General features: G+C 42.9%; 1 protein-coding gene across 1 annotated transcript; it reads left to right on the top strand.

Moving 5' to 3' along the window:
* Nucleotides 1-811: 811 nt before the first annotated feature.
* Nucleotides 812-24,503, top strand: DCUN1D1 (defective in cullin neddylation 1 domain containing 1). Its single transcript, XM_040349443.1, has 7 exons — nucleotides 812-1,056; nucleotides 8,431-8,647; nucleotides 13,729-13,897; nucleotides 15,578-15,708; nucleotides 21,340-21,422; nucleotides 22,673-22,769; nucleotides 23,153-24,503. The coding sequence occupies exons 1-7, from the start codon at nucleotides 1,054-1,056 to the stop codon at nucleotides 23,230-23,232; spliced, it is 780 nt and encodes a 259-aa protein (XP_040205377.1). The 5' UTR covers nucleotides 812-1,053; the 3' UTR covers nucleotides 23,233-24,503.
* Nucleotides 24,504-27,539: the final 3,036 nt, after the last annotated feature.

Raw genomic sequence — 27,539 nt, 5'->3', positions numbered from 1 at the left:
CAGGCGCCAATGTTATGCGAATCAGATGCAGTTAAAAATGAATATGTGACCCGAGCCTGAGCTGGGCTTCTACTTTAAGAGTTTGCCCTTCCTTTGGAGAGATCGCTTCTCACTTCCTGTTGTGTCTCCAGGGAAGGAAGTAAAGAAAAGTCTCCAATGAAACACATACAGCCAAAAAACACATGGCAGCGGTCAGGTTAGGTTTGAATTTAGATACGTTATTAGCAGTGGCCTCTGGTGTTAATTTTTTTTTTTGGGGGGGGGGGGGGGTGATCAAACAAACTGAAAAATCTAAATGGTGAAATCACTCGTCGCGCTCCCCCCTCTAGGTCTGCACTCACTAGAGGATGCCTTGCGTTCCACGGGATGAGAAACTGGAAGTGACGCGATGACGAAAATTGATTCGCTCAAATCAAAAGTGGGAGGGTTCGGGGCGCAGAGCACAATCTGAAACAAGCCAATTAGAGCTCAGCCTCAAATCGCATGCTTTTCAAAAGTTTACTGACCCTATAGACGCCCATTCGTCCGGTCCCCCGCCGCACACACATATATGAACGATCAAACGAATATGAACAGTTTTTATTTTTTAATAAACAATATATATGATTGACTAAAAGTTACTACTTGGGGGGGGGGGGGGCGTCCATTATTGCCAGGCCCCCACTAGTAAATTAGGCATATATTTCGATGGAAGCAGTCTCCAAGTATTACATAGTTGCAGTTTTGAAATGTGTGATAAGAGGGTGCCCATGTCTCCACATCCTCTCAGGCAATATGGCCCTCCATAACACTCATACAAACGTGCGGGAGGGGGAGCTGCGCCTTTCTGTATGGGTGGGTGAGGCCCCCGGTCCCTCTCCTCCCCCTCAGTTCTTGCTGTGTCTCGGGCTCTCGGCCCCCGTGCTCTCAGTGTATCCCCGGGCCGGACTCGCCGCCTATGCCGGCCCTGCTAGCCCTCTGCCTGCCGCAGGCCGCAGCATCATTGCGCATGAGCGAGATCGCCGAGAGTCCGTGAGAGCGCCACTCACACTCACCGGGAGGCCGAGCACCAACATGGTGAGTGAGAGAAAGAGAGGAGCGGGGCTGTCTGGCCGCTGACTGACTGACACAGTGCGGGGCTTACGCCGGGGGCCCGAGGGGTGCCAGGCCTCGGCTAAGGCGGGGAGGTGACACGGGAAGGAGGCGCTTGTTAAAGGCGGCTAACCCGCAAATTTAGCTCGCGGTCTCGGGGCCTAGTCAGGGTTAGCTGGCTGTGGCTGGAAGCTGTACCTGTGTAATGTCATGTGTGTGAGCTGTGTACAGGGAGGGCTGCCTGATATATCTGTCACAGGGCTGGACCTCTGGTGTCATGGTACAGGGAAGACTATACAGTCCAACTCCTATCCTCCTCCCTGGTATTCCCCACAACACATGGACCACTGCTAGGTCAGGAGGAGAGGAGTGCTGTCTGTACACTCCCCATTTATCTGTGCTGTGTGACATGAGAAGTCCCCGGGGGGTGCGCCTTCATCAGTGACCGGGGACCCCTTCTTTAAAGCTCAGGTACACTTGTGATTGGGGGGCAATGATATAAACAGGTGGTCGAGCTGTGTTTTTTACAGGGTTGTACACATTCCGCCACTACGATGTGTCGCGTCCTGGAAGTGCCAAAATGTCCCCTTTTCCGTATTCAGTACCTCCTATTCAAGTGAATGGAGCCACACCACAACCGCTATGGAAGTTGTAACATATCACCCCTCCCCTCTCTGTCTGTCAGACACCTCTAAAAAGTGATCCACCATGGCTATTAGTGTTCTTTTTTTCTGTTTACACCAGGGGTGACCAACTTTCTTGATGTGAGGGGGCCTCATGCGTGACCCTCGACATCACCAAAGGGCCACACATAATATTTAGAGAATAGTCAATGTCAGAGACAGCAGATACACAACAGGATATAGTCAAATACTATGGGCACAATACAAGAGATGCTCAGAGACTGTGAACATAACAAAGGAGATGGTTTGAGACTGAGGGCAGGACACAAGGCCGCAGACCAGATAGAAAAGGGGGGGGGACCCAGAGGCCGCAGACAAGATAGAAAAGGGGGGGGCCCCAGAGGCCGCAGACAAGATAGAAAAGGGGGGGGGGACCCAGAGGCCGCAGACAAGATAGAAAAGGGGGGGGGGGGACCCAGAGGCCGCAGACAAGATAGAAAAGGGGGGGGGGGCCCCAGAGGCCGCAGACAAGATAGAAAGGGGGGGGGGGACCCAGAGGCCGCAGACAAGATAGAAAAGGGGGGGGGACCCAGAGGCCGCAGACAAGATAGAAAAGGGGGGGGGACCCAGAGGCCGCAGACAAGATAGAAAAGGGGGGGGGTCCAGAGGCCACAGACCAGATAGAAAAGGGGGGGGGTCTAGAGGCCACAGACCAAATAGAAAAGGGGGGGGGGTCCAGAGGCCGCAGACCAGATTGAAAAGGGAGGGGGTCCAGAGGCCGCAGATAGAAAAGGGGGAGGGGGTCCAGAGGCCGCAGACCAGATAGAAAAGGGGGAGGGGGTCCAGAGGCCGCAGACCAGATAGAAAAGGGGGAGGGGGTCCAGAGGCCGCAGACCAGATAGAAAAGGGGGAGGGGGTCCAGAGGCCGCAGACCAGATAGAAAAGGGGGAGGGGGTCCAGAGGCCGCAGACCAGATAGAAAAGGGGGAGGGGGTCCAGAGGCCGCAGACCAGATAGAAAAGGGGGAGGGGGTCCAGAGGCCGCAGACCAGATAGAAAAGGGGGAGGGGGCAGAGGCCGCAGACCAGATAGAAAATGAAGCATGCACGATGCAGTGTACATGTCGATGATAGAACCAAGGGACGATGTATATACAGTACAGAAGTTGCATTATTAGTGGTTTTCCAATGGTCAAAGATGAACCAAGTGGCGGAAAGAGCAGCAACAGGGGCATGGACCTGTAATCGATGGAGGGCACAGTCTAGATGTAAATGAGGTGAGTGAGTGAATAACTCAGGGGTTGACAAATTTGCTTGGAATCTAGGAGCCAGGTAAAAAAGTTAGGAGCCAGAAAACGCGCCCCGTCCCGAGGAGCTAGCGCGCAGAAGCGAACACATACGTGAGCAGCGCCCGCATATGTAAACGGTGTTCAAACCACACAAGTGAGGTATCACCGCGATTGGTAGAGCGAGAGCAATAATTCTAGCCCTAGACCTCCTCTGTAACTCAAAACATGCAACCTGTAGATTTTTTTTAAACGTCGCCTATGAAGATTTTAAAGGGTAAAAGTTTGTCGGCATTCCACGAGCGGACGCAATTTTGAAGTGTGACATGTTGGGTATGAATTTACTCGACATAACATTATCTTTCATAATATAAAAAAAAAATGGGGATAACTTTACTGTTGTCTTATTTTTTTATTAAAAAAAGTGTAATTTTTTCACAAAAAAAGTGCGCTTGTAAGACCGCTGCGCAAATACGGCGTGACAGAAAGTATTGCAAAGATCGCCATTTTATTCTCTAGGGTGTTGGGATAAAGAATATATATAATGTTTGGGGGTTCTAATTAGAGGGAAGAAGATGGCAGTGAAAATAGTGAAAAACAACATTAGATTTGCTGTTTAACTTGTAATGCTTAACTTGTAATACCAACGGCTCACCACTAGATGGCCCCAGCTCACAAAAAGCTGCCCCCCTTCCAAGCCAAGTCGCCAGGATCCTATTTCTAGTCGCCATGGCGACCTGGCGCCCGGGATTTGTCGAGCCCTGGAATAACTTATATAGCGCTACAAACGCGAACTGAATCGCCTCAAGGCGCTGGTATCCATTGTCATCCTGATCCTTCAGAAGAGGTGGGTCTTGAGTTTTTTCCTGAAGGCCGATGATTTTCTTCCATTCTGATGTTAGTTGGTAGCGCGTTCCACAGCCGGGGTCCTTGGACTGCGAATCTTCGTTTTCCTTTAGATTTGTAGCGGGACTTGGGAATTTGAAGTAGATTTTGATTGGTTGATGGAAGAACGCGATTGGGGTTTTAGTATTTTATTTTCTCGCATAAGTATTGAGGGGGAGCGATTCCTTGTGTACATTTGTGAGTGAGGCAGAGGGCCTTGAATGTAACTCGAACCTTTACGGCTAGCCAATAAAGGGTCCTCAGGGACGGGGTGCTTGATTCCCAGGTTTTTTTTACAGTCTGGCTGCTGTGTTCTGGACGACTTGTAGACGAGAAATCTGGTATTTGGGGAGTCCGAGGTATAGGGAGTTTGCATAGTCGAGCCTAGAGTTGATAATTGTTCCAACTACTACTGCTGTATCCTCTTCCGGGATGAAGGGGATGAGTCTTCGTAGCAGGCGTAGAAGATGGTGAGATGCGCTGACTACTGATCATATTTGTGCGTCCATAGACATGTCAGAGTCAAAGATGACTCCTAGAATTTTGACTTTGGTGCTTGGGGTGATGGTTTGTCCCAGAATGGGTGGTGGCGTCCATGTCGTCCTAGAGTTTGTCTTTCGGTTTGCGTGAAGCAGAAGTTCTGTTTTGGATCCATTAAGTTTAAGATGGCTCTGCGTCATCCAGTTGTCTGTCAATGTGAGGCATTGTTCTAGTCCGTGATATTGGTCTTTTTTGTTGCTGATGCAAAAGTAAAGTTGAGTGTCGTCAACAGGGGTGATCCTTGAGGGATTCCGCATAAAATGGTACGTGCTTCTGACGTGAAGGCTCCTAGTTTCACTGTCTGGGATCGATTCTACAGGAACAATATTAACCAGGGTAGATTCTCGTCGGCTACTTCTGTGAGGCGAGTTAGCAACATTTTGTGGTCTACTGTGTCAAAGGCAGTACCAGTAGACACAAATCTCCGTCGTCTGGTGCTTCAAGGGCGTCATTCCATATTTTGAGAAGTGCCGTTTCTGTCCCGTGACCTGGGCAGAAACCTGATTGTAGTGGCTCCAGTAGTTTGTAGGTGTCCAAATGGCTTTGTAGCTGTTGTACTACTGCTTTCTCAATGATCTTGGAGAAGATGTTAAGGCTAGTTACAGGTCGGCGGTGGTTTGGGTCGTTGGGGTCGAGGTTAGGTTTTTTGAGGAGGGGTTTGATTATACCTTGCTTGAGGGAGGTCGAAACCATACCTTCTTTAAATGATTGATTTATGAGGTGTGTGATCGTGGGTGCCAAGATGTCGGAACATTCTTTCAGAAGGTTTGTGGGAATAATGTTGTTTGGCGATGAACTGTCTCGGAGGCTTCCGATGATGTTTTTGGTGGTATCCGTGGTGATTGGGTCCAGTGTAAATTTCGTTGATTGTAGAATATTTGTATTGATGTTTCCTTCTTGATTTGTAGGAGTGATGTTTGTTGTTTTTTGTTGTTGAATTGTTTCCCGGATTTTTTCAATTTTGTCAGATTTTAAAGCGGTTGTATAGGCAAAACCGTAAAGGTTTAGGAGATATTTTGTTTACCTACAGGTAAGCCTTATTATAGGCTTACCTGTAGGTAAAAGTAAAAAAACACCCTATACAACCACTTTAACTTGTTCTGCTTTAATCTAATGCCAAAGCTGTTTTTTTCATTTCAGCCATGGCTCTACAAGGGTAAACACGCATGCTGCTGTTAGGGGCAGATTTCTGAGCATGGAAACACCTGTTTGCATCCGCAGGTAACAGCTGCATGTGTGGATACAATACAAGCAGTGATTGCTTGCAGCCTGTCATTACTTTGTAAAGGTTGAGCATCCTCTGCTGTTTGCATACACCTGTCTTCCTAGCCGCAAGAATATGCTGATTCTTGCTGCTGGAATTCAGTGCATGCCCCTAATCACCCATGTGATGGAGACCTTAAAGTGTTTGCAAAGGTGTTTTTTGTTATTTTTATAAAAACATTTTTTTTTAAACAAGGGTTTTGCACAGAGCAGCCCCGCTTTACATGGGGGCTTGCTCTCCAGTCCCGCTGCTGCTTCAATTTACAGACAGTGGGACTTGGCCCACCCCCCACTCCCGTGTCACTGGATTTGATTGACAGCAGCGGGAGCCAATGGCTTCCGCTGCTATCAATCTATCCAATGAGGAGAGAGACAGAGGCTGAAGCTGCTGGGCTTATAAACATAGCTGGATTGGGCTCAGGTAAGAAAAAGGGGGGAGTCTGGGGGGCAGCTGCAGCACAGAAGGGTTTTCACCTTAATGGATAAAATCCATTAGGGGGATAAACCTTGAGACTTTACAACCACTTTAAGACCTCCTTCTAGTTTATCACTGAAAAAAATTTGCCTAAATGCCTTATTTACTTACCTGGAGTCAAGATCTTGTGACGTTCGTGTTCCGAGCCACCTCTGCTCTTTTCTCTTCCGTTCATGGACAGACACAGCAGCCTTTGACCTTAGGAAACGGATATAACCCTAAGGTCAAAGGCTGCTGTGTCCGTCCATGAACTCAGAGAAATGGATTTTACGGTGAGTACAAAAATCCTATTTTTTCCTTTACAACCCCTTTAACCACTTAAGACACTTTTTTCCTAACGCCCTAGAGAATAAAATGGCGGTTGTTGCAATACTTTTTGTTACACCGTATTTGCACAGCAGTCTTACAAGTGCAATTTTTTGTGAAAAAAGTTGGTACAATTTTTATTTTTCTATATTGTGAAAGATATTACGCAGAGTAAATTGATACCTTACATGTCATGCTTCAAAATTGCGCCCCGATCGTGAAATGGCGACAAACTTTGGCATGTCCTTAAGTGGTTTATCGTAATTTTTAAAGAGCAACTGTCATCTCTGTCCTGCAGCGACTCCTTCTCTGACCCGCTGTTGACTCACTGACAGTTACATTGACTTATGGGATGGCTGGTGATGCGGCAGTGACACAATAGGGTGAGGGATGTGGCACCGGCAAGTGAGTGGATGCCCGCTAACAGGTGCTGCCATGATGGATTTGAAATGACAGGTGCTCTTTAAATGTAATGACTATTTCTTGCTGGTAGTTAGAATCTTTAATATTTGCAAACAAAATGAAGGTTTCCCGTTTAGAATAATAAGCTGTCAGGTTAGTAAAACAGCAATATCCGAGCCGGTTTTAGGTTTTAGGTTAAAAGGTTAATCACACATAGTTAAACTACTTTATTTTATTTAATTAAAACAATAATATTGTATTACATATTCTTGTATTTGCCTAAAGCCCTGTACAATCCAAAAATCGGACTAGAGATCATCCATTTTTTTTTCTTGCATGCTAGTTGCATGAAGAGTTTTACTAAAGTTATGAAAATTCTCGTACAACAGAATAAAAAATCGGAAGTGATGTCATGTGTTGTAATGTATTTTCGAACACCAACTATACTGATTAAACGAAAATCGTACAATCTGGTATTGTACGAGAAAAATGTTCATGCTTGTCCCATCGCATAATATCGGATGAACTGTTGTGATCGGCTCTTGAAACCTCTGAACTAACGATCCGATTATCGTACGATAGATTTGGAAGACGTTTTTTCCATACGATTTCGGATCGTGTGTAGGGCCATAAACATCAGTGTTTAGTAACTGAAGGACGTAAACAAAATATCTTTGAAAAAACAAAGAAAGAAAAGAACTTAAACTGACTATATCAGCTGGGTCGACCTAAAAAAAAACTTTAATTTGGGCCATGTGTCGCTTTGTTGCATTTTGCATCCATACCTGCTTTACCCAAAGGTAAAAGAAATTCATTAAAATATTCCCAAACTGGCTCTCTTTTACGGCCTGCTGCCATTTTGCTCCTCAAGGGAGAAATAAAGCACTTCAAGCTATGTGCAGAAAGATCACAAGGTTTATAAGCTGCTTAGAAGGTTTCACTTTCATTTTTACTGTTGGCCTTCCTCCTCACACATAGAGCTTGGTACAGATGCATTTATTTTCTAACAATCATACAGTTTTTAGTGTACATAGATTTGCAAAACAATGGGATAAATTCAGCAGCTACAAAATGTGTACCTGCTGACTTTTAATAATCAGACACTGACCTGTCCCGTGATCCAACAATGCGGGTGCATAAAGCCTCGCTCCTCTTTGAGGCGCCGGCATTCTAACTGTAGGTGCCCGGCTGTGGCGCAAGCTGTGCTGTGAATGGCCAGGCAAGCTTCTGTGACCTGTAACGTCTCCCAGAAGATTGCAGGGAGGGAGGGGGGAAAGATGAACTTCCGGCACCGCGGAGCGAAGAAAGAAAGTGGGAGCTGGGTGCACGTAAAAACAGGCTACCCGCTCCCAAATAGTGACATGCCAAATGTGAGGCATGTCACGGAAACTTGTTCTCAGATATGAAATTTATCACTATTGCTTGCCTTTCTTTAAAATTGCTTTATTACAGAGGCCATTGGCAAGCTAAACTTCCAAATAAAAATTGGTAGTGTTTAGGGTTTCAAAGGATGTTTCAGTAGTTGTGGAACTTCAAATGATGTAATTACCTAGTATGTAATGGTATTTCCTTCTTTTCACAGAACAAGTTGAAATCCTCGCAGAAAGATAAAGTTCGCCAGTTTATGATCTTCACACAATCTAGTGAAAAGACTGCAGTAAGTTGCCTGTCCCAGAATGACTGGAAGCTAGATGTTGCCACAGATAACTTTTTCCAAAATCCCGAACACTATATGCGAGAAAGTGTAAAAGGAGCATTGGACAGAAAAAGATTAGAACAACTTTATAACAGATACAAAGGTAAGTCCAGGCAAGTACACGGAAATAAAATCTCTGCAGTGACATGCATAGCAAATGTGAGAACAGAACTTTGTTATAAAAACTTGGCTTCCAGCAAATGTATTTTCATTTTAGCAACACATTTACTTTTAGCTAAATGCTTTCTGGTGATAATACAATGGATTGGAAATGTTCTTCTTCTAGTTTCATCCCTTGTTCAGAGGGTCATTTTAATTTCTGTTTCAGAATGATTTTTTCCATTTGTTCATATTCCTCTTTTCTCTTTCGTCCATGGACAGACACGGCTTCCCTATAATCTTGACTGTAGGGTTATGTTTCATCTATCAGGAGAGGACCTGATAGACAGAACATAACACTACAGTCAAGACTATAAGGAAGCTGTGTCCATCCATGGACGTCAGAGAAAAGTATTTTACGGTGAGTACAAAAATCCTCTTTTTATGTGGCCCAGACTTTTATCCTGGATAGTGCACATGTTTTTGATGCTACATAAGAAAGTCATACATTTTACAAAGACCCAGGCTTTAAAGGACAAGTTCACATTTTGTAACATGTTACAAATCCTCTGGCCCCCAGCTCCCTGTTGTGATAGATGGCGGGGGACAGGGCTGCTGTTAGAAATCATGGGGCCCCGTACAGACTACCTGACGGGGCCCCCTTTTTATACCGCCCTCAACCCCACCCCAGGCCCCTCCTCCCCACCTCTGCAGATTTCTCACCATTTACATATGCACACACAATCATTATGGCTTATCAGTACAGGGGGACAGAGACGGTTTAATTTTTTTTTTTTTTCAATTTTATTTTATTAACAAAAAATGTTTTCACTGTGTCTTTCATTTTTTTTATATCTCTTTTATTGCTATCAGAAGTAATGAACAACATCCCTAGTTATAGCATGGGGCAGTGACAGGTCCCCTTTATGGAGAGATCTGGCGTCTATTAGACCCCATATCTATCCTCTGGCCTCCAAAGCATCTGATCAAACCCAGATCGGTTTGATCAGTTGCTTGTTCAAGCCGGTAATTGCTCCTGGTTTCTGACAGCACACAGTGGGAGGAACTACATCAGTTCTACTCACTGTGTCCCAGGAACTTGATGCTGCTGCTCACAGGACCCGATTGCATTGGAGAGCCCAGCAAAGGTGGTGGCGTGATGGTGGTGGAACCCCCTTCCACTGACTGTAAAAGTAATCCAAGGGCTTTTTAACCACTAAGATTACTTTTTACTTTGTGCAGAATCGCTGGAGCTAAAAAATTATATCTTGATCATCGCTGTAGCGATTATCAAGATATCACCCTTACAATCCAGCAATGTACCAGTACATCGCTGGACAGGAAGTGGTTAAATGCATGTGTAAAGCAACATCTCACTGCATCTTCACCAGCATTATGAAAATCACACAGGCAGCACACAGCATGTGTTCTGTCATGGATCTGTCAGTGTCAAATGGCATTTGGGTTCTGACTTTGGCTGTACTGTGGGTTACAAACTTCAACCCAGTACAGCCATAACAAAGTAAGCACCCAACAGCAATATGACACTGTGACAGATCATCACAGAGCACATGCTGCCTCTGTAAGTATCATAATTCTAAATACACATAATGTAACATGCCATGCTGTGTGTAAGCCATACACAGTGAGGAGTCTATCCTCTGTGCTCCACTCACTGTGTGCTCTGCAGCCATGGTGCTCAGGTTCTTGCTCCCTTGTCAGCCTCATCTAAGTCTCGGCAGTCTGCACTCTGCACATGAGGAGTTGAGGACAGGAGGCGGAGTGCAGCATCGTATCACTCCACCAGGGAAGGTAGTGAGCAGCAGTGGCCGGGACTAATTAAAAAGCAGAGTAATGTGCTGTACAGTGTTATGTACATCCGCCCGAAATACAAGAAATAGTCCCACCACTGCACTCACATCCTGGGCCCCTCTGATGACCTGATGGGGCCCAGGAATGTGTAATTACAGCCCCTTCCCTTAGCAAGTAGTAGCGGGGGAAGGACTTGAAGTTTAGAAAGCTGTATTCTTTTTAATAGACAGAAATTAACTGTAAAGTTGTCCGGGCCCCCCTGTGGAGCTGCTGGGGTCCGGGCCCGGTACAACAGGGCTGCCTGTACTGCCCTATCAGCGGCCCTGGCGGGGGATCTTCTCCCCCCACCCTGTCACAATCTGCAAAGAATATGGCTGTGCGGAGCTCTGCATCATTCATTCACAGAGTTCTGTGAGTAGAAAACTACAAGTTCCGGAAGCCTTTGCAGCTGTCGGCTTGTAGTTCTCAATGAACTACCATGGTGCTGGTTCATTGATGCTTCCTGTTGGTGTGTAACTGCTTGGCCGTACGATGTATGAGGCAGACAGCTAACACACAGTCTACAAAAGCCCTGCATTGTGGGTGCAATGCTTTTCAGGCTCTCAATTAAAAACATTTAATAAAAATGTAATGCTAAATTTTTTTACCTGCAAAATTGCAGTTTGGACTGGATTGCTGCTCTTGCAGGAACACGGTCTTCATTTGCAGCTCATATGGTAATTGTGGATTAAGTGTTTCAAGCACAGCTCCTGCATTGTGACACTGAGCCACAAAATTACATGAGCCCATCTCTTATGAAACATAGCAGCATGGGGCAACTAAAGCCCGGTACACATGATCGTATTTTCCACAGACAAAGCGTATAACTTTAGTCCGAAGGGCGTTGGCCAGGAATTTGTCTTGCATACAAACGGCACACAATTGTTGGCCAACAAACCCAAAACTACGTGTTTTTTCAGCTCTTTAGCGCCACCCTTTGGGCAACTTCTGTTAATGTTGTGTTATGGTTAGCTATGCTTCTAAGTAAATGGAAAACTAATCAGCGCAATAAAAACAAATAGAACACAAAAAGCAGCTGTACACTGGGATTCAATTAAAAAAATTCCTAAAAGTACATGTAAAAGATAGTGCAGCGCTTAATACAGAGTCCAAATAAAAGTCATCCAGGTTATCTTTTAAACGTGACTGCTAGTAGACAAAACCATGCAGGTGATATAGTGTGGGATCGCAGGACACCTCCACCAGTGATAGTAATGGCCGCTCACCTTATGGATATGACCCTCTGTTAGATAAGGTCAAAACACGCTTTCCCATATGGGTGTATACAAGGCACATCTCCAGCAAAGACCAGGCAGGGGAATTCAACACTCTCAGAAAAGATCAGCATGGATTGCAGACATGGGATCCGGTCATAATAAAAAGAGGACAAAACATGGTGTTTCTCCGCAGTACAAAAAATAAAAGTTTAATAACATATGATAAAACTCATGAATGGCCGCGGGTGACGTCACGTGCTTCGCTACAGAAAGGAAGCACGTGATGTCACCCGCGGCCATTCATCGGACTATGCACTGTCTGCTACACATTCCTGGCACTGGATTATGTGCCCTGACTTGTGAGTTTTATCATATGTTATTAAACTTTTATTTTTTGTACTGCAGAGAAACACTATGTTTTGTCCTCCTTTTTATTATGACCGGATCCCATCTCTGCAATCCATGCTGATCTTTTCTGAGAGTGTTGAATTCCCCTGCCTGGTCTTTGCTGGAGATGTGCCTTGTATACACCCATATGGGAAAGCGTGTTTTGACCTTATCTAACAGAGGGTCATATCCATGAGGTGAGCGGCCATTACTATCACTGGTGGAGGTGTCCTGCTATCCCACGCTATATCACCTGCATGGTTTTGTCTACTAGCAGCTATGCTTCTAAGCATGCGTGTTTGTACTTTGGAGTCTTTTTCCAATGGATTTCTGTACCCACGATCGGATAATCCGACAATACACATTTGTTGTTGGAAAATTTTAAAGCATGCTATCCCACATTTGTTGGCGTAAAGTCCGACAACAATTGTCCGATGGAGCATACAAACGGTCGGCTTTTCCAACAACAGCCTGTCATCACACAATTCCCATTGGAAAATCTGATTGTGTGTATGAGGCTTTAGAAATACACCTTGATATGGTCTAGGTGGCTGGATGCTGCAGATGGGGATGAGTGGGATAATGACTTTCTTTAACATGGCAGTTGTTATTTTGATGATGGAATTTGGGTCAGCACATGGGGTGGGCAGGTGGGGGTTGCAAGTGTGCTGTGCATGTGCCGTATGGGTATTGGTACCGTAAAAGTGTATATGTTTACACACACTAATGTATTTAAGAACATCTGACAATGCAGGTTGCGTGATACTTGTTTGTGTCTCTGTCCTTTTTTGTAATGTTTACTAAAAATCTGTAAAAACATCTCACAAAATGTGCAGTCAGGCAGCCTATTGGGTCTCATTCATATGGGTGCTGAGACCTGTAGTTCTTTATTGGGCCGTGTGTTTGTGGCTTGAGCCACCAGGTGCTACATGCAGCCATGTAAGTGGTAAGTGTATAGGGGCACAGTGGCTGCACAGAAACAGCCGCTTGTTCCAGTTTGACAGGTGTGCTAGTGAGCAGCCCCAAACGCACACTGTCTGCATTTGGGGAAAGCTCACCCACATGTAGGGTTGCCACCTCATCCCTTTAAAGCAGAACACATATTAATTACTCAGGTTCTATGGCTGATTAAGGTGATAATTAAACTCAGTGCCTTATCTGCATTACATTTTTTGGGTTTAAAGGGATGACATGGCAACCCTACCTACTACGTGACTTTCAGTTAGGGACAGGCATCTGTATCTGTGCAGACTTTGTGTCCCCATACACTTACATGGGCTGCCTGCACACAGCACCTGGAGGCTCAAGACTCATAAAACACAAGGCCCATTCACAGACTACTGGTCCCGGCGCCCATGTGAATGAGGGCTCAGGTTTACCTACAGAAGTCTGCCCTTTAATCTGGCTTGGACCATGTTCTAAAAATACAGCTATGTGCCTGCATGTTGAACTTTATCAGTGCTGTCATATTAAATATTACATGTTTTTTCTATCCTACTTGGCAGTTTTTTGGAGCATTGCATTAGAATCATCCATACAGAAAAGCTGCATACTCAACCCAATCCATTCTTTCTTCTGGCTGTCCCTTCTGATGTCTAAGCATGTTTTTTTTTTTTTTCCCCCCACACAGACCCTCAGGATGAAAATAAAATTGGAATAGATGGCATCCAGCAGTTTTGTGATGATTTAGCGCTCGACCCGGCCAGTGTCAGTGTGCTAATTATTGCATGGAAATTCAGAGCAGCCACACAGTGCGAGTTTTCCAAGCAGGAATTTATGGATGGAATGATAGAATTAGGGTAAGTTGTACATGCATATCTATTCACTTTTTTTGGTTTTTGTTTTCATGTTGGACCACTAGAACCCTAGACACATCGGACACTTTTGACACTATTTTGGGACCATTGTTATTTATACAGTGATCAGTGTTATAAAAATGCACTGATTACTGTGTAAATGACACTGGCAGGAAAGGGACTAACCACTAGGGGGCGAGGAAGGGATTAAGTGTGTCCTAGGGGGTGATTCTAACTGTTGGGGGGCTGGGCTACGAGTGACACAACAGTGATCACTGCTCCCGATGATAGAGAGCAGTCACTACTGTCACTAGGCAGAACAGGGAAATGCAATCGTGGGACACTGGCGGACATGGAGTCCGTGGGTCCCGTGGGCACGGTCGCAGAGCTTGTGGCAGCGGCACGCACCCGCACAACGGCAAATTCAAAGGGACGTACAGGTACAGTGCAGCCGTGCCATTATGCCAACAGAAATGTACAGGCGGCGGTCGGCAAATGGTTAAATTGATGACCTGTAAAGGTTTTTTAAAGTGTCACCAATGGACAATTTTGTAGTTTGTTGTTTTTGCAATCTTGAGACTTGGTATATTTGGTGCATTCTCATCCCTTATATTTTACCTACAATGAGGATGATGTCGTGTTTGTATGCACTTAAAATTTTTGGTTGAAAATATAGATTTAAAGTGGTTGTAAAGTCAGAAGGTTTACAGCAGCCCTCCTCTGCCCCCCTAATACTTACCTGAACCCCATCTCTCTCCCACTACTGCCATTCAAAGTTGGTTAGCCAATCAGGAGAGAGAGGGGTGGGGCCGAACCACAGCTGTGACTTGGCTCAGGTGCCCCCCAGAGCAAGCTGTTTGCTGTGGGGGCACTCAACAGGAGGGAGGGACCCGAGAAGAAGAGTATATGGGCTGCCCTGTGCAAAACCATTTCACAAAGGAGGCAAGTATAACGTGTGATTATTTTTTTTTTTTTTTTTTTTTTTTTTTTTTCTTAAATGGCTTCAGCAGTGGAAGGGTTCAAGAATTTCCAAAGCTTCTTATTTTTTTCATTTTGTTTGAAGTTTGAAAATTATTAAAACCAATGGGAGAGATTTTCCTGCACTTCTCGTGCTATAGACAAAACAGAAAGTGAAATAAAATCTTTCCAAAGTGTGGTAAATGCCCTCCTAAGACTTTTGTGTCCAGAACAAATATCCCCATTGGGTGATTTCCTTGGTATTCCTGTTCTAGGAACAATTATGTATTTTCCCTTACCTTCAGCTTCAGGAACAGTGGTCACCAGGACCTGACTGAGGTTCTAAACCCTACCTACCTACCTGGAATTTAGCAGTAATAACACGCAAAAGGATAGTAAAGAGGATACTGCATTGTGTTGATACAATAGAACGTGTAAAAGTGCAATTAACATCAGTATTCTGATTTAACAATCTGTTTAGCTTGTACTGTGGTGTCTGTTACAAATGCAGTTAATGTTGCTGCCATATTGCTAATGCAGACCTTCATATGGAGTTAATTGTATCTGTAGCCACATCCCACCGTATGTTAAATCCCACAAAAAAAAAAATTATTTGGATCTTTATGCTTGTCAATGAGGACATTTGGATCATATGGCGCTTTATAGGATATTTTAGGAATTGGAGTAATGCTTTTCTTGTTTTGTTTCTGCACGGATCTTTCTCAGGTGCGACAGCATAGAAAAATTAAAAGCACAGCTACCGAAAATGGAACAAGAATTAAAAGAGCCAGGAAGGTTTAAGGATTTTTATCAGTTTACATTCAACTTTGCAAAAAATCCAGGCCAAAAAGGTCTAGGTATGTTGAAATGACAACTTCTATGATTAGAGACACAGTATACAAATACATTTTGGCACTACAATTTTTTTTTTTTTAAAGAGGACCCATTTTGAAATTAATTTTGAAAACTGATTAATGCTACAGACAGAGGTGAGATGCAAAGTGTATGTATTTTCCCATGTACAGGTATGTACATTTTATAGTTCTAAATAGTAATTGTGTAATGCTGTGTGTTTGTTTTTTTGGCAAGTAAAAGCCTTGACAGCTTCAGGTTGTGACTACAATCCACTGCCTCGATTATAGCGGTAATAAACCTAAAACCAAAAGTTGAAGCCAAACTCCAGCTCACACTGCAGTTACACAAACAGTTACAACAGTTTAGTTCCAGTGGTAAATGGTTTGTCTCAGCACTCTTAACTAATTGCAGGAGAGCTTCTTCTCCTAAAAACAACAGACTTTATGGCTGGATCACCAGATGAAAATGAGAGAGAGCCTCAAAATATCTGATGCAGCCATTACATCTAAGAATTGGCAATATCATTAAAAGAGAAGTCACAGCCAAAGCTCTTAAGTTTAAAAGAGTGCAATTTTACACTCCATTTTCAGAAAATAGCTGGCTCCAGAGCCAGCATCAGCACTTTACTCAACCACTCAGTGAGCCACTGTGAGCTGCAGAGCAGAGAGCCAGAGACTGACAGTCAACAGCTCTCCACTCACGGAGCACTGAGAACTGAGCGATCAGTTGTGTTTATTCTCTCAGTTTTAGAGCTAGCAGGGGACCAATGCTGCATCCACTCCTAGGTAAGTATGGTTTCCAAAAAAAAGGAAACCTAATTCTCCTTTAATGTTTGCTTTTGGGTTTAATGCCATTTTAAAAAATTTTGTTGCTGTAGTTGCTAATCCTTGACTTGAAATTGGCGAAGTGTGACAACTATCAAATGCTTGGTATTAAAAGATCTGTTCTAGAAGTATTATGAAGAAGCAAATTAATAAAAGATAACTATTAGGCAGTGGGGATTGAGTTTCCTGCTGAAAGAACTGCACAGCCACAGAGCAATGTGGTTAGTGCTAGGCTTGATTCAGTTTGCCATGTCTGTAAACACAAAATATTAAATAGCAGTAACTAAAACACACCTAGTATAAGACCATACACGGTGAAGGAAAAAGTCTGTGATCCCCCTGCTGATTTTTTATGTTTGCCCACTGACAAATGATCAGTCTATAATGTTAATGGTGGGGTTATTTTAACAATGAGACAGAATAACCACACAAAAATCCAGAAAAACTCAATTTAAAAAAAGTTATAAATTGATTTGCATTTTGATCCTCTAGTCTCACACAACTCAGCTACTTGGTATCCAGTCAGACCAGAACAGAGTGATCACTAAGGGAGGGAAAAGAGGAAATGCTTAACTCTGCCTGCTGCATATCGATAAGGTCATTCTCTCGGAATGTTGCTCTTACAGGGTAATTCTACTTTAATGGGGGGGGGGGGGAACGAAATATATAGCGTATATAATTGCTATACATGTCATATCATCATTTAACATTATTAAAAGTTACCTTTTTGCATTTGCAGTGCTGTAAATGTGCAATGCAATATGGCAACCTGAAGGCGTTCTGTACACCGAGGGTGAACAGAACACCCCCAGATATGTAATTTCCTGCTTGTGTGATTGGCTCACTGATTTTCTCAGACGTCTGCACTAAGGTACAAGTTAGATTTTGGAAAATGGAAATCGGCGCCACCTATGTGCAAAATAATAAAGGTATTAAGCTGCCTTAAATTATTAGGCTAATGCCAAAAAACTAATCGTAAACACCGTAAATTGAAGCTCTGGCTACATGTTATATTATCTACAGTGTAAAAAAACAATTCGTATTGTATATGTGAAAATAATTATTTACACTGTAGATATTATAACATGTAGCCATCGCCTCAATATATGATGTTTACAGAGAAATTGTCAGCTATTTCTTCAGAAGTTAGGAAACTGTAACAAAGTTTGTTAAAATCCCTGGCATGAAAAGACTTTGTGAAAAAAAAAAAATCCCTGGCATGTATATACTGTAGATTAGTGGTCAATCAACCCTGTCCTCAGGGCCCACTAACAGGCCAGGTTTGCAAGATAACTGAAATACATCACAGGTGATATCATTTGCTGTTCAGTGATTGCAGTATTCTAGTCTGCATCTCCCCAAGGTAATACATAAAACCTGGCCTGTTAGTGGGTCCTGAGGACAGTGTTGATGACCACTGCTGTAGATCACCCAGAGGGGAAGGTTTTTTCGCAACAAAAGTGAAGTTACTCTTTAAGTTCAGTCGCTTAACTGGATTGTAATGAAAATAAAACAATTTTTTATAATGTACAACCCCAAATCCACAGAAGTTGGGAATCTGTGTAAAATATGCATAAAAACAGAATGCAAAGATTTGCAGATCTCATAAACCCGTATCTTATTCACAATAGAAAATGGAAAACATCAAATATTTAAACTGTGAAAATGTACCATTTTAAGAAAACAATAAGTTAAGTTGGGACAGGGCAACAAAAAGTTGGCTACGTAAGTGTTACTAACAAAGAAGAGCTGTAAAAACATTTTGCAGCTAATTAGGTTAATTGGCAACAAGCCCGTAACATGATTGGGTATAAAAAGACCATTTAAGAGAGTCAGAGTGTCTCAGAAGTAAGGATAGGCAGAGGTTCACAAAGCTGTGTCTAAAACTTGTCAAACTATTTCAGAATAATGTTCCTCAGTGTAAAATCGGAAAGACTTTAAATATGTCACTATTTACAGTACATAAAATCATCATCAATAGAATCTGGAGAAATCTCTCTATATAAAAGGGACAAGGCCAAAACATATTAGATGCCTGTGTTCTTCGGCCCTCAGACAGCACTGTATTAAAAAACGGGCATGATTCTGTGATGAACATGCATGGGCTCAAGGTCAACACAGTCCACTGTGCTATCCAAAAGAAGCCTTATCTGAACATGATCCAAAAAATCCAGCCATCCTCTCTGGGCCAAAGCTCATTTAAAATGGTCTGTTACAAAGTCAGAATTTTACACTTTTAGCAACCATGGGTGCTGCGTCCTCCAGACTAAAGAAGAGAAGAACCTTCTGGCTTCTTATCAGTGCTCAGTTCAAAAGCCTGCATCTCTAATGCCGCGTACTTATCATTAGTCCATCCGATGAGAATGGTCTGATGGACCGTTTTCATCGGACCAAACCGATCGTGTGAGAGCCCCATCGGTTATTTATCCATCAGTTAAAAAATTTGAAACTTGTTTTAAAATTAACCGATGGATACCTAACCGATAGAAAAAAAAACGATCGTTTGTAGGCACGTCCATCGGTTAAAAATCCACGCATGCTCAGAATCAAGTCGACGCATTCTTGGAAGCATTGAACTTTAACTGATGGTGTGTAGGCACGACTGACCATCAGTCAGCTTCATCGGTTAACTGATGGAAAAATCCATCAGAACGTTCTCATCGGATTGACTGATCGTGTGTACAGGGCGTTATGGTATGGTGGTGCATTAGTGCATATGGAATGGGCAGCTTGCACATCTGGAAAGAAACTATCAATGCTGAAAGATGCACTATATTACCAAAAGTATTGGGATGCCTGCCGTTACACGCACATGGACTTTAATGGCATCCCAATCATAGTTGGTAGGGTTCAATATTGAGTTGGCCCACCCTTTGGAGTTTTAACAGCTTCACCTCTTTTGGGAAGGCTGTCCGCAAGTTTTAGGAGTGTGGCTATGGGAATGTTTGACCATTCTTCCCGAAATTGCATTTGTGAGGTCAGGTACTGATGTTGAACGAGATGGCCTGGCTCGCAGTCTCCAATCTAATTCATCCCAACAGTGTTCAATCGGGTTGAGGTCAGGAATCTGCAGGCCAGTCAAGTTCCTCCACCCCCAAACTCACTTATCCATGTCTTTATGGACCTTGCTTTGTGCACTGGTGCTCAGTCATGTTTGAACAGGAAGGGGCCATCCACAACCTGTTGGGAGCATGAAATTGTCCAAAATGTCTTGGTATGCTTGATGCCTTAGGAGTTCATTTCACTTGAACTAAGAAGCCAAGTACAACCCCTAAAAAAACAACCCACAACATAATCGTAACCATAATAAATACACATGCATGCACTTGTGCATACACATAAAAATGCAACACTAGAGGCATTTTTTCTGCAAAGTTCCTGTTGAAAAAATTCAACACATTTTCATACGCCCGTGAGGCCTTAGAATCCTATATCGGTCAAGAATGAGACATTTACCCCTCAAAACTCCAGGAACTGGTCTCCTGAGTTCCCAGACGTTGACAGAGTGTTGGTAAAAGAGGGGGATGCTACACTGTGGTTAACATGGTCCTGCCCAACTTTTTTGAGATGTGTTGCTGCTAGGGTTGTCCAGATACCGATACCAGTATCGGTATCGGGACCGATACCGAGTATTTGCGGGAGTACTCGTACTCGCGCAAATACCCCCGATACCTAAATAGAATACTTCCCCCCCCCCCTTTCCCCCCCCGCCGCTGCCGCCGCATCGCGCCGCCGCATCGAGGGACATGGCTAGAGGGACATTGCTGCATATGTGAGGGACATGGCTGCATATGTGAGGGACATGGCTAGAGGGACATGGCTGCATATGTGAGGGCCATGGCTAGAGGGACATTGCTGCATATGTGAGGGACATGGCTTGAGGGACATTGCTGCATATGTGAGGGACATAGCTAGAGGGACATTGCTGCATATGTGAGGGACATGGCTAGAGGGACATGGCTGCATATGTGAGGGACATGGCTAGAGGGACATGGCTGCATATGGGGGGGACATGGCTGCATTTGGGGACACATTTTAAAAAAGTATCGGTATTCGGTATCGGCGACTACTTGAAAAAAAGTATCGGTACTTGTACTCGGTCCTAAAAAAGTGGTATCGGGACAACCCTAGTTGCTGCCATCAATTTCAAAATTACCTTATTTTTTTTCTTGACAACATTAAACATAAACATTTTGATATGTTTTCTATTGTAAATACAATTATGGGTTTGAGATTTGCAAATGGTTGTATTATTTTTCTATGTAGATTTTATACAGCGTCTCAACTTTTGTGGAATTGGGAATTGTAATACCTTTGGTGCAGATTATAACTAAGAGGAATATATTTGTGAAGTCAGGGCACTTTCAACTTTCGCACTGAGGCAGTGGGGGCGGTAGCGGTAAAGCAGCGATTTACTGCTGTTTTATGCAATGCGTTTAACCCCCCCCCCGAAAGGGTTAAAAAGGGGTTCAAAGCGCAGCCGCCACAGCGCTGCCCATTGATTTCAATGCGCAGGGTGGTTTAGGAGCGGAGTATACACCATTCCCGCACCGCCCCAAAGATGCTGCTTGCAGACCTTTTTTTCTCGTCCTGCAAGCGCAGAGCCCCAGTGTGAAAGCACTTGGGCTTTCACACTGGGGCTGCAGGCGAGGAAGTTTTCAGGCGCTTTTACAGGCACTGTTTTCAATGCTAAAGCACCTGAAAAATAACTCGGTGTGAAAGTAGCCTTTCTGATAGGTCCACCTTAGTAGTCTTTTGCAAAATAAATGCTCTGTGAAATGACTTAAAATGTCAACTGTACTTTTTCAGACTTAGAGATGGCCATTGCCTACTGGAATTTAGTACTAAATGGACGATTCAAATTCTTAGACATATGGAACAAGTTTTTATTGGTAAGATTGCTTTTTCTTCCCTCAAGTTGTATTTTTAACAAATGTAAATATTTATTGCTACATTGTCAGAAACTGCTTTTACAGTAATTGGCAGCTACAGTCCTCCCTATGTTAGAAACATGAGGTAGTCATGTGAAGTGCAACATTTTCAGCCTGTTTAGTATGGTGAGAAGCAGTGTGCAGAAATCCATAGTAAGAAGTTCTCTTTCATTGGTTCAGTAAACTGTTTAGTTACCACATTTAGCTCTTTGTACTACCTTACTGAGTCAAGATACTTTTATTTCCTCAAGCCTGTTTTATAAAGGTGAATGGAATTAGGGCCAGGGTTTGACAAATTTTCTTGGAATCTAGGAGCCAGCTAAAAAAGTTAGGAGCCAGAAAACGCGCCCTGTCCCGCCAAGCTTGCGCGCATAAGCGAACACATACCTGAGTAGCGCCTGCGTATGTAAACGGTATTCAAACCACACATGTGAGGTATCGCCGCGATCATTAGAGCGAGAGCAATAATTCTAGCCATAGACCTCCTCTGTAACTCAAAACATGCAACCTGTAGAATTTTTTTCTAAACGTCGCCTATGGAGATTTTAAAGGGTAAAAGTTTGTCGGCATTCCACGAGCGGACGCAATTTTGAAGCGTGACATGTTGGGTATCAATTTACTCGGCGTAACATTATCTTTCACAATATAAAAAAAATTGGTATAACTACTGTTTTATTTTTTTTAATTAAAAAAAAGTGTATTTTTTCCCAAAAAAAGTGCGCTTGTAAGACCGCTGCGCAAATACGGTGTGACAAAGTATTGCAACGATCGCCATTTTATTCTCTAGGGTGTTAGAATAAAAAAATAATATATATAATGTTTGGGGGTTCTAATTAGAGGGAAAGAGATGGCAGTGAAAACAGTGAAAAAACACTTTAAGAACTGCTGTTTTACTTGTAATGCCAACGGCCACCACCAGATGGCGCCAGGTCACAGAAGGAAGCTTGGGCCTTCACAAGGCTGCAAAGCCACGGCCTCAGTTACGGCGGGCGCGAGCGCCAGGTCACAATTTCTTGTCGCAAATTGCGACCGGGCGCCCAGATTTTGTCAAGCCCTGAATTGGGCTAATTTCATCATAGTGCATGTATGCAGGAGGAGCTAAGAGTATCAGTCTGGTGAACCTCACTTAGAATATTACATGTATGTGGTATGCATTACGACAACTGTCTTGAAGTATTGTTTTACTAAAAATGTCTGTTTGCTACCTGCAGGAACACCATAAACGATCAATACCTAAGGACACATGGAACCTTCTACTAGATTTCAGCACAATGATAGCAGATGATATGTCAAACTACGATGAAGAAGGTATGGTTAGTGTTTACCTGTAGGTAACATTAAAGTACTCTCCACTTTAGCATTGCCATCTAAAGCAGCCGGCATCCCTCAAATACTTTTGGTGGTATTTGCTTAGCAGTAGGCACCCCGTTACACGACAATGCCTGGACTCGCTAATAGGTTTTTCAGGCCTTAAAAACCTGGCAGCGTTAGCCTTTCCAGGACTTGTACCCCAATGCTGACAGAACAGGCAGAGTAAGTAGCAGGCTTATAACAATTGGGTTGGTGAAAGTCTGAACACAAAAAGAGGAATATATTTGTAACTAACAGACTGAATTTTTTATTTTTATTGCATCTAAATCTTTATATATTTTGCTTCATTATCTGACTGCGCTTTTTTTTTTGTTCTACAGGAGCATGGCCAGTTCTCATTGATGACTTTGTGGAATTTGCACGTCCTCAAATTGCAGGGACAAAAAGTACAACAGTGTAGCACTAAGGAACCTTATAGAATGTACATAGCCTGTACAAATTAACACAACAGATATTTACAGTCAGTTTCTTCTGACTGGACTGATTTTGAAGATCAACCCTAGCAGCATCTCCTGAGGGTTGAAAGACATTTGGAGACATCTTATAAGACCGTACTCTATTTCATTCTCTTGGTGGTTGGGCCTGTTTACTAGTCCTGGAGCGCAATTTCCACTTCATGTTTCCAAATCATGGATTTCATCACATATCTGTGGAACATCCTAGTTTATTCTGTCATCAGTTTTTAGATTGATTCTGTGGCTTGTTTACTTGCATAAAGCAAATGCCACATTCATCTGCTAACTTCATCATAGCCTCAGCGATGCCTCTTTGTTTTCTAGTTCCAGAGACTATGCAGGTAGCACCTCATCAGATAATGTGCTGTTGTTCTCCCATAAAAAGACAAAGAAAGCAATGTTCATCACCATCATCATCATCCTCATATGTTTTGGATCTCACTGTACATGGCGGGCAGTGCTCCGTTGTCGATACCAAAGCAAGTGTTTTGCTGGCATTGTAGAGGACATAAACTATTGAAGTCTTATGATTTATCCCCCACCAGTGTGGTGAAAGTTTAAACATCATGTATGTTTTGAATCCTCTGCTGAAGATGGAAGCAAACTACACCTGTTTCATGCTGTTGTTAAACAAGTCAGAGACCAGTTGCTGGTCTGTGTTGGAGCCCATGAGGATGGTTGCTTTCTATCTGTATGTTCAGCATTTGTTTGTATGTGACTGTAAACTTGTTCATTTTAATGCCGGTACTTTTCCAGGAAGGATAAATCTGACATATCAGTCTGTGCGTCATCTTGCTATTGTCCTCTCATGACACTTGTAAAACACTTCTTTGTCACCCTGTATCAACATGCAGATGCCCCTTTTTATTTTACAAAAACCATGACCTAATTGAATATCTGCAAACATTGATGGTGATTTCCTATGTAGTATAATCCTGCACATGTAAAGTACATATCTGCATCAAGATGAACCGGTCGAAGTCAAAAAATACCAAATGAAGTTTGCCTAAAATATCAAGTAGCATAACATGTCCTATTGTCAACTTGGTATGAATTCTGATTATTTCTTTTAATGATTGCACCCCTCCATGGTTCTGTACATCATGCAGTTCCACCCAGTGGAGTTTTTTTTTTTAAGAGCTGGAGGTATCAGAAAAATAAGATTGGATCTTGCATTTTCTTTGTGACATGCAAAATAACATTTAATTTATCTAAATCTGTGCGTTTTATGTTTTTGATCATCCCCAGTTTCATCTGTGTTGAAAATCTAAATTGTTTAGTCTTCTAAAATGTTGTATGGAGAAAGTGCACCTTGGACAAAATATCATAGGAGTGTGGATTCAGAATACAGCTCTTGGATTTTGTCAGAATGTAGGTGTGGTAGTTGGGTTTTACCTAAAATCTCACCACACACACACGTGCTACAATCTGACTGTATAATCTCCTTTTATATCAGCCATCAACTATGTAATGCACAGGCCTTCCTGATATTAGTTTAGTTATACCAAAACTATGTTCTGTTAGGGTGTTCTGAAAGTTGATTACATGGTCAGATTGCAACATGTATGGTAAACATAAAGTGCTACTAAACCCTGGACCCTGCATTCACTATACCTGGTCTCCCACAGTACATGGAAATGCAATTATTTTAGTAAGTATAAACTTCTGATGTCTAGCAGTGTCTGTCTGAGCACGGGTTAAAGCTTGTAGGAGAAGTCTTCATTCTCCTCTGACTGTCCTATAAGGCTGCAGGACCCCTGACCCACTGTCTGGACAGTACTGATTGGCTTTGTGCTGATCACATGCACCCTTCCAAAAACAAAAACTTTCTAGCAATACACACCAGACTAACAATGTGCAGAGTGCCCCCAAGGCTCTGTACTATCAGATGGTTAGGGGGGAGTGGAAGAAGGGGAGCATCAGAGAAGACAGTTTCAAATGGCCTTTTTACACAATGCAGAGGATTAACCCCTTGGGTTCCACAGTAGTATAACTAGCATGCTTTACTACATATACAGACTGATTTTACTGTTGTGGGTTTGGTAACACTTTAAGGAAGATGAATAAAGACCAAAGGTTTGATCTCCCACTTGGTCCTTTTCTTGCCAGGGTCACAGACATTGGTGGACTCCCATCCCTAGCAGTATTGTGGTAGACCAAGCCTGACTTTTAGGCTGAGCTAATCTTTTCATTGACCCAAACGTGTTCTCGCTATTTTCTGTGGTAAATGCACTTTTTTTTTCAAATCTTAGGGAGTTCCTGCTAAAAAACAATCAAAAATAAATAAATCACAGGGCTCATTGGGAGAATGCCCCATAACATTGATGGTCAGTTAGAATAATGCACTCTTTGCAGACACATAAAAAGTTCACTGTGCCATCTTGCTGACTGTCAAGTGCTGTTGGCAGTCACCAGTGGGTGGGATGTCAGTCACCGCTCAGACCCTCATTAAAAATGGCAGCACTAGAGGGTTCTGGACATGTACTGTATATATAGTATTATCCTTCTTTATGAGTAGCACAGCTAATAAGCCATCCAGGTTGAAGGAAATTTGTATGGACCAGGCAAATTTGAGGCTCTGTCCCATAGCATCCAAAAATGTCTCGGGTGAAGTTGCTGTTTAAAGTTCATTGTCATTTTAATGCAAAATTCTATGGTTGATTTGAATTTTATGCTACTGAATGATGTAACTTCTTGTTGACCGTCGCTTTATTTCAACACATTATAGTAAGGTACGGTAAAAAGAAAAACACTCGTGTAGATTTCCCCAAATGTTTGCTGACTGGAAACCTAATGGATAGTGCTCTGCAGGCATCAGACTGCCACATATTAATGCATTGTTTAATGTCGTTTTTGTTCAAGTGTCGGTTGTTTACCACATTATAAACATACATGGGGCTTTAATGAGTACATGTCTTATAACTAGTAAGCAAAAATTCCTTTCAGGAGACTGCACTGAAATTGTGTTTTTTAACATCATATCGGATGCATGCTGACGCCCTTCAAGAGAAAACAGTCTCATTTTAGTGTGTATTTTCTACCAAACGTGCTGCAAATAACTGCTACATAACATACAGTATTAGGGGATGCATGGAGGCAAGATCTCAATTAGTTGCTATAAAGGCCTTTTTTTGTATTGCTGTAGTGTTACAGAGCAGTCTATATGCAACCTGGACCACCCCTCGTAGAGTTATACTACAAGGGGATATGTCACTAGAACAGTGCTAGTTGGTGTGCCTGAAGCATACGACCTCTACCTTTTTGCCTCCAATAATCATATCACTAAGCAGCGGCTACTGTTTTTGGAAGTTGTGCTCATACTGCCTTACAAATTCACGGCATGCTGACAGCAGGAGGTAAGTTAAAAACTATCATGCTGCTAATGCAAGGGTGCTTTTTTTTTTTTTTTTAATTGTAACATTTTGCACATGTATTTTGGTCTGTTTTATTTTCATTTAAACGCTTTGTGTTTTACTAACCACCTCAATTCCTGCATGCTCCAACCCTTTCTTTCAGGGCCATTTGTTTTGGTTTTCAGTGCTGTGATAGTTTGAGGACAATTACTTGGCTGTGAAGTAGTGTACCCAGATGAATATTATATTCTTCTTTCTTTTTTTTTCATTATAGCTAGAGCAAGGGAAGGTAGTAACCCCTATCAGATTTTTTTTTATTTCCACCATCTGTATCCCATTAAAGGGATTTCCCTTCACTTCCTGTCCCATAGCCCAACAGGTAGTGAGAGGAAATCCCTGCAAATTAGAATTATTGGTGACTCCAAGGTCACCAGAACCTGTGTCCCAAGTGGAAGTTTCCACCTCTATTACTTTTCTGGGGACATCCCAAAATTTGGGATTTTCTTTTACTTTCAATGATAATTGTAAACAGGACAAAAAGAGAGGGCGAATCTCCATAAGGCTGGGTTTACACTGAAATGACACGACTGTCGTCCTACTTTTGCCCTGCTACATCGGTCCTACTTCCATCCGACTTGAATGAACAAGATGCAATTTTGCTTCGTTTTTGAGATCATATGACTTGTCCTATGATCAATCAAAGCAATCCCAGAGTAACATAAATTCTTTTTACTTCTGCTGTAATCATCATGTCAGATATCGCATGTCGGATGGTTAGGGCAAGGATCCTACTTTGATCCGACTTCAATGATATTCAATGGGCTAAAGTAGTGCAGGGAGCATTTTCAAAGTCGGACCGACTTGTGTTGGACCAATTAAGACGGCTCTCGTAGGAAATC

The sequence above is a fragment of the Rana temporaria genome, chromosome 4 (assembly GCF_905171775.1).
Source record: "Rana temporaria chromosome 4, aRanTem1.1, whole genome shotgun sequence".
NCBI classification, from domain to species: Eukaryota; Metazoa; Chordata; class Amphibia; order Anura; family Ranidae; genus Rana; species Rana temporaria.
Note: the sequence above shows the minus strand (reverse complement) of the source record. Positions and strands in the feature narration are given on the sequence as shown.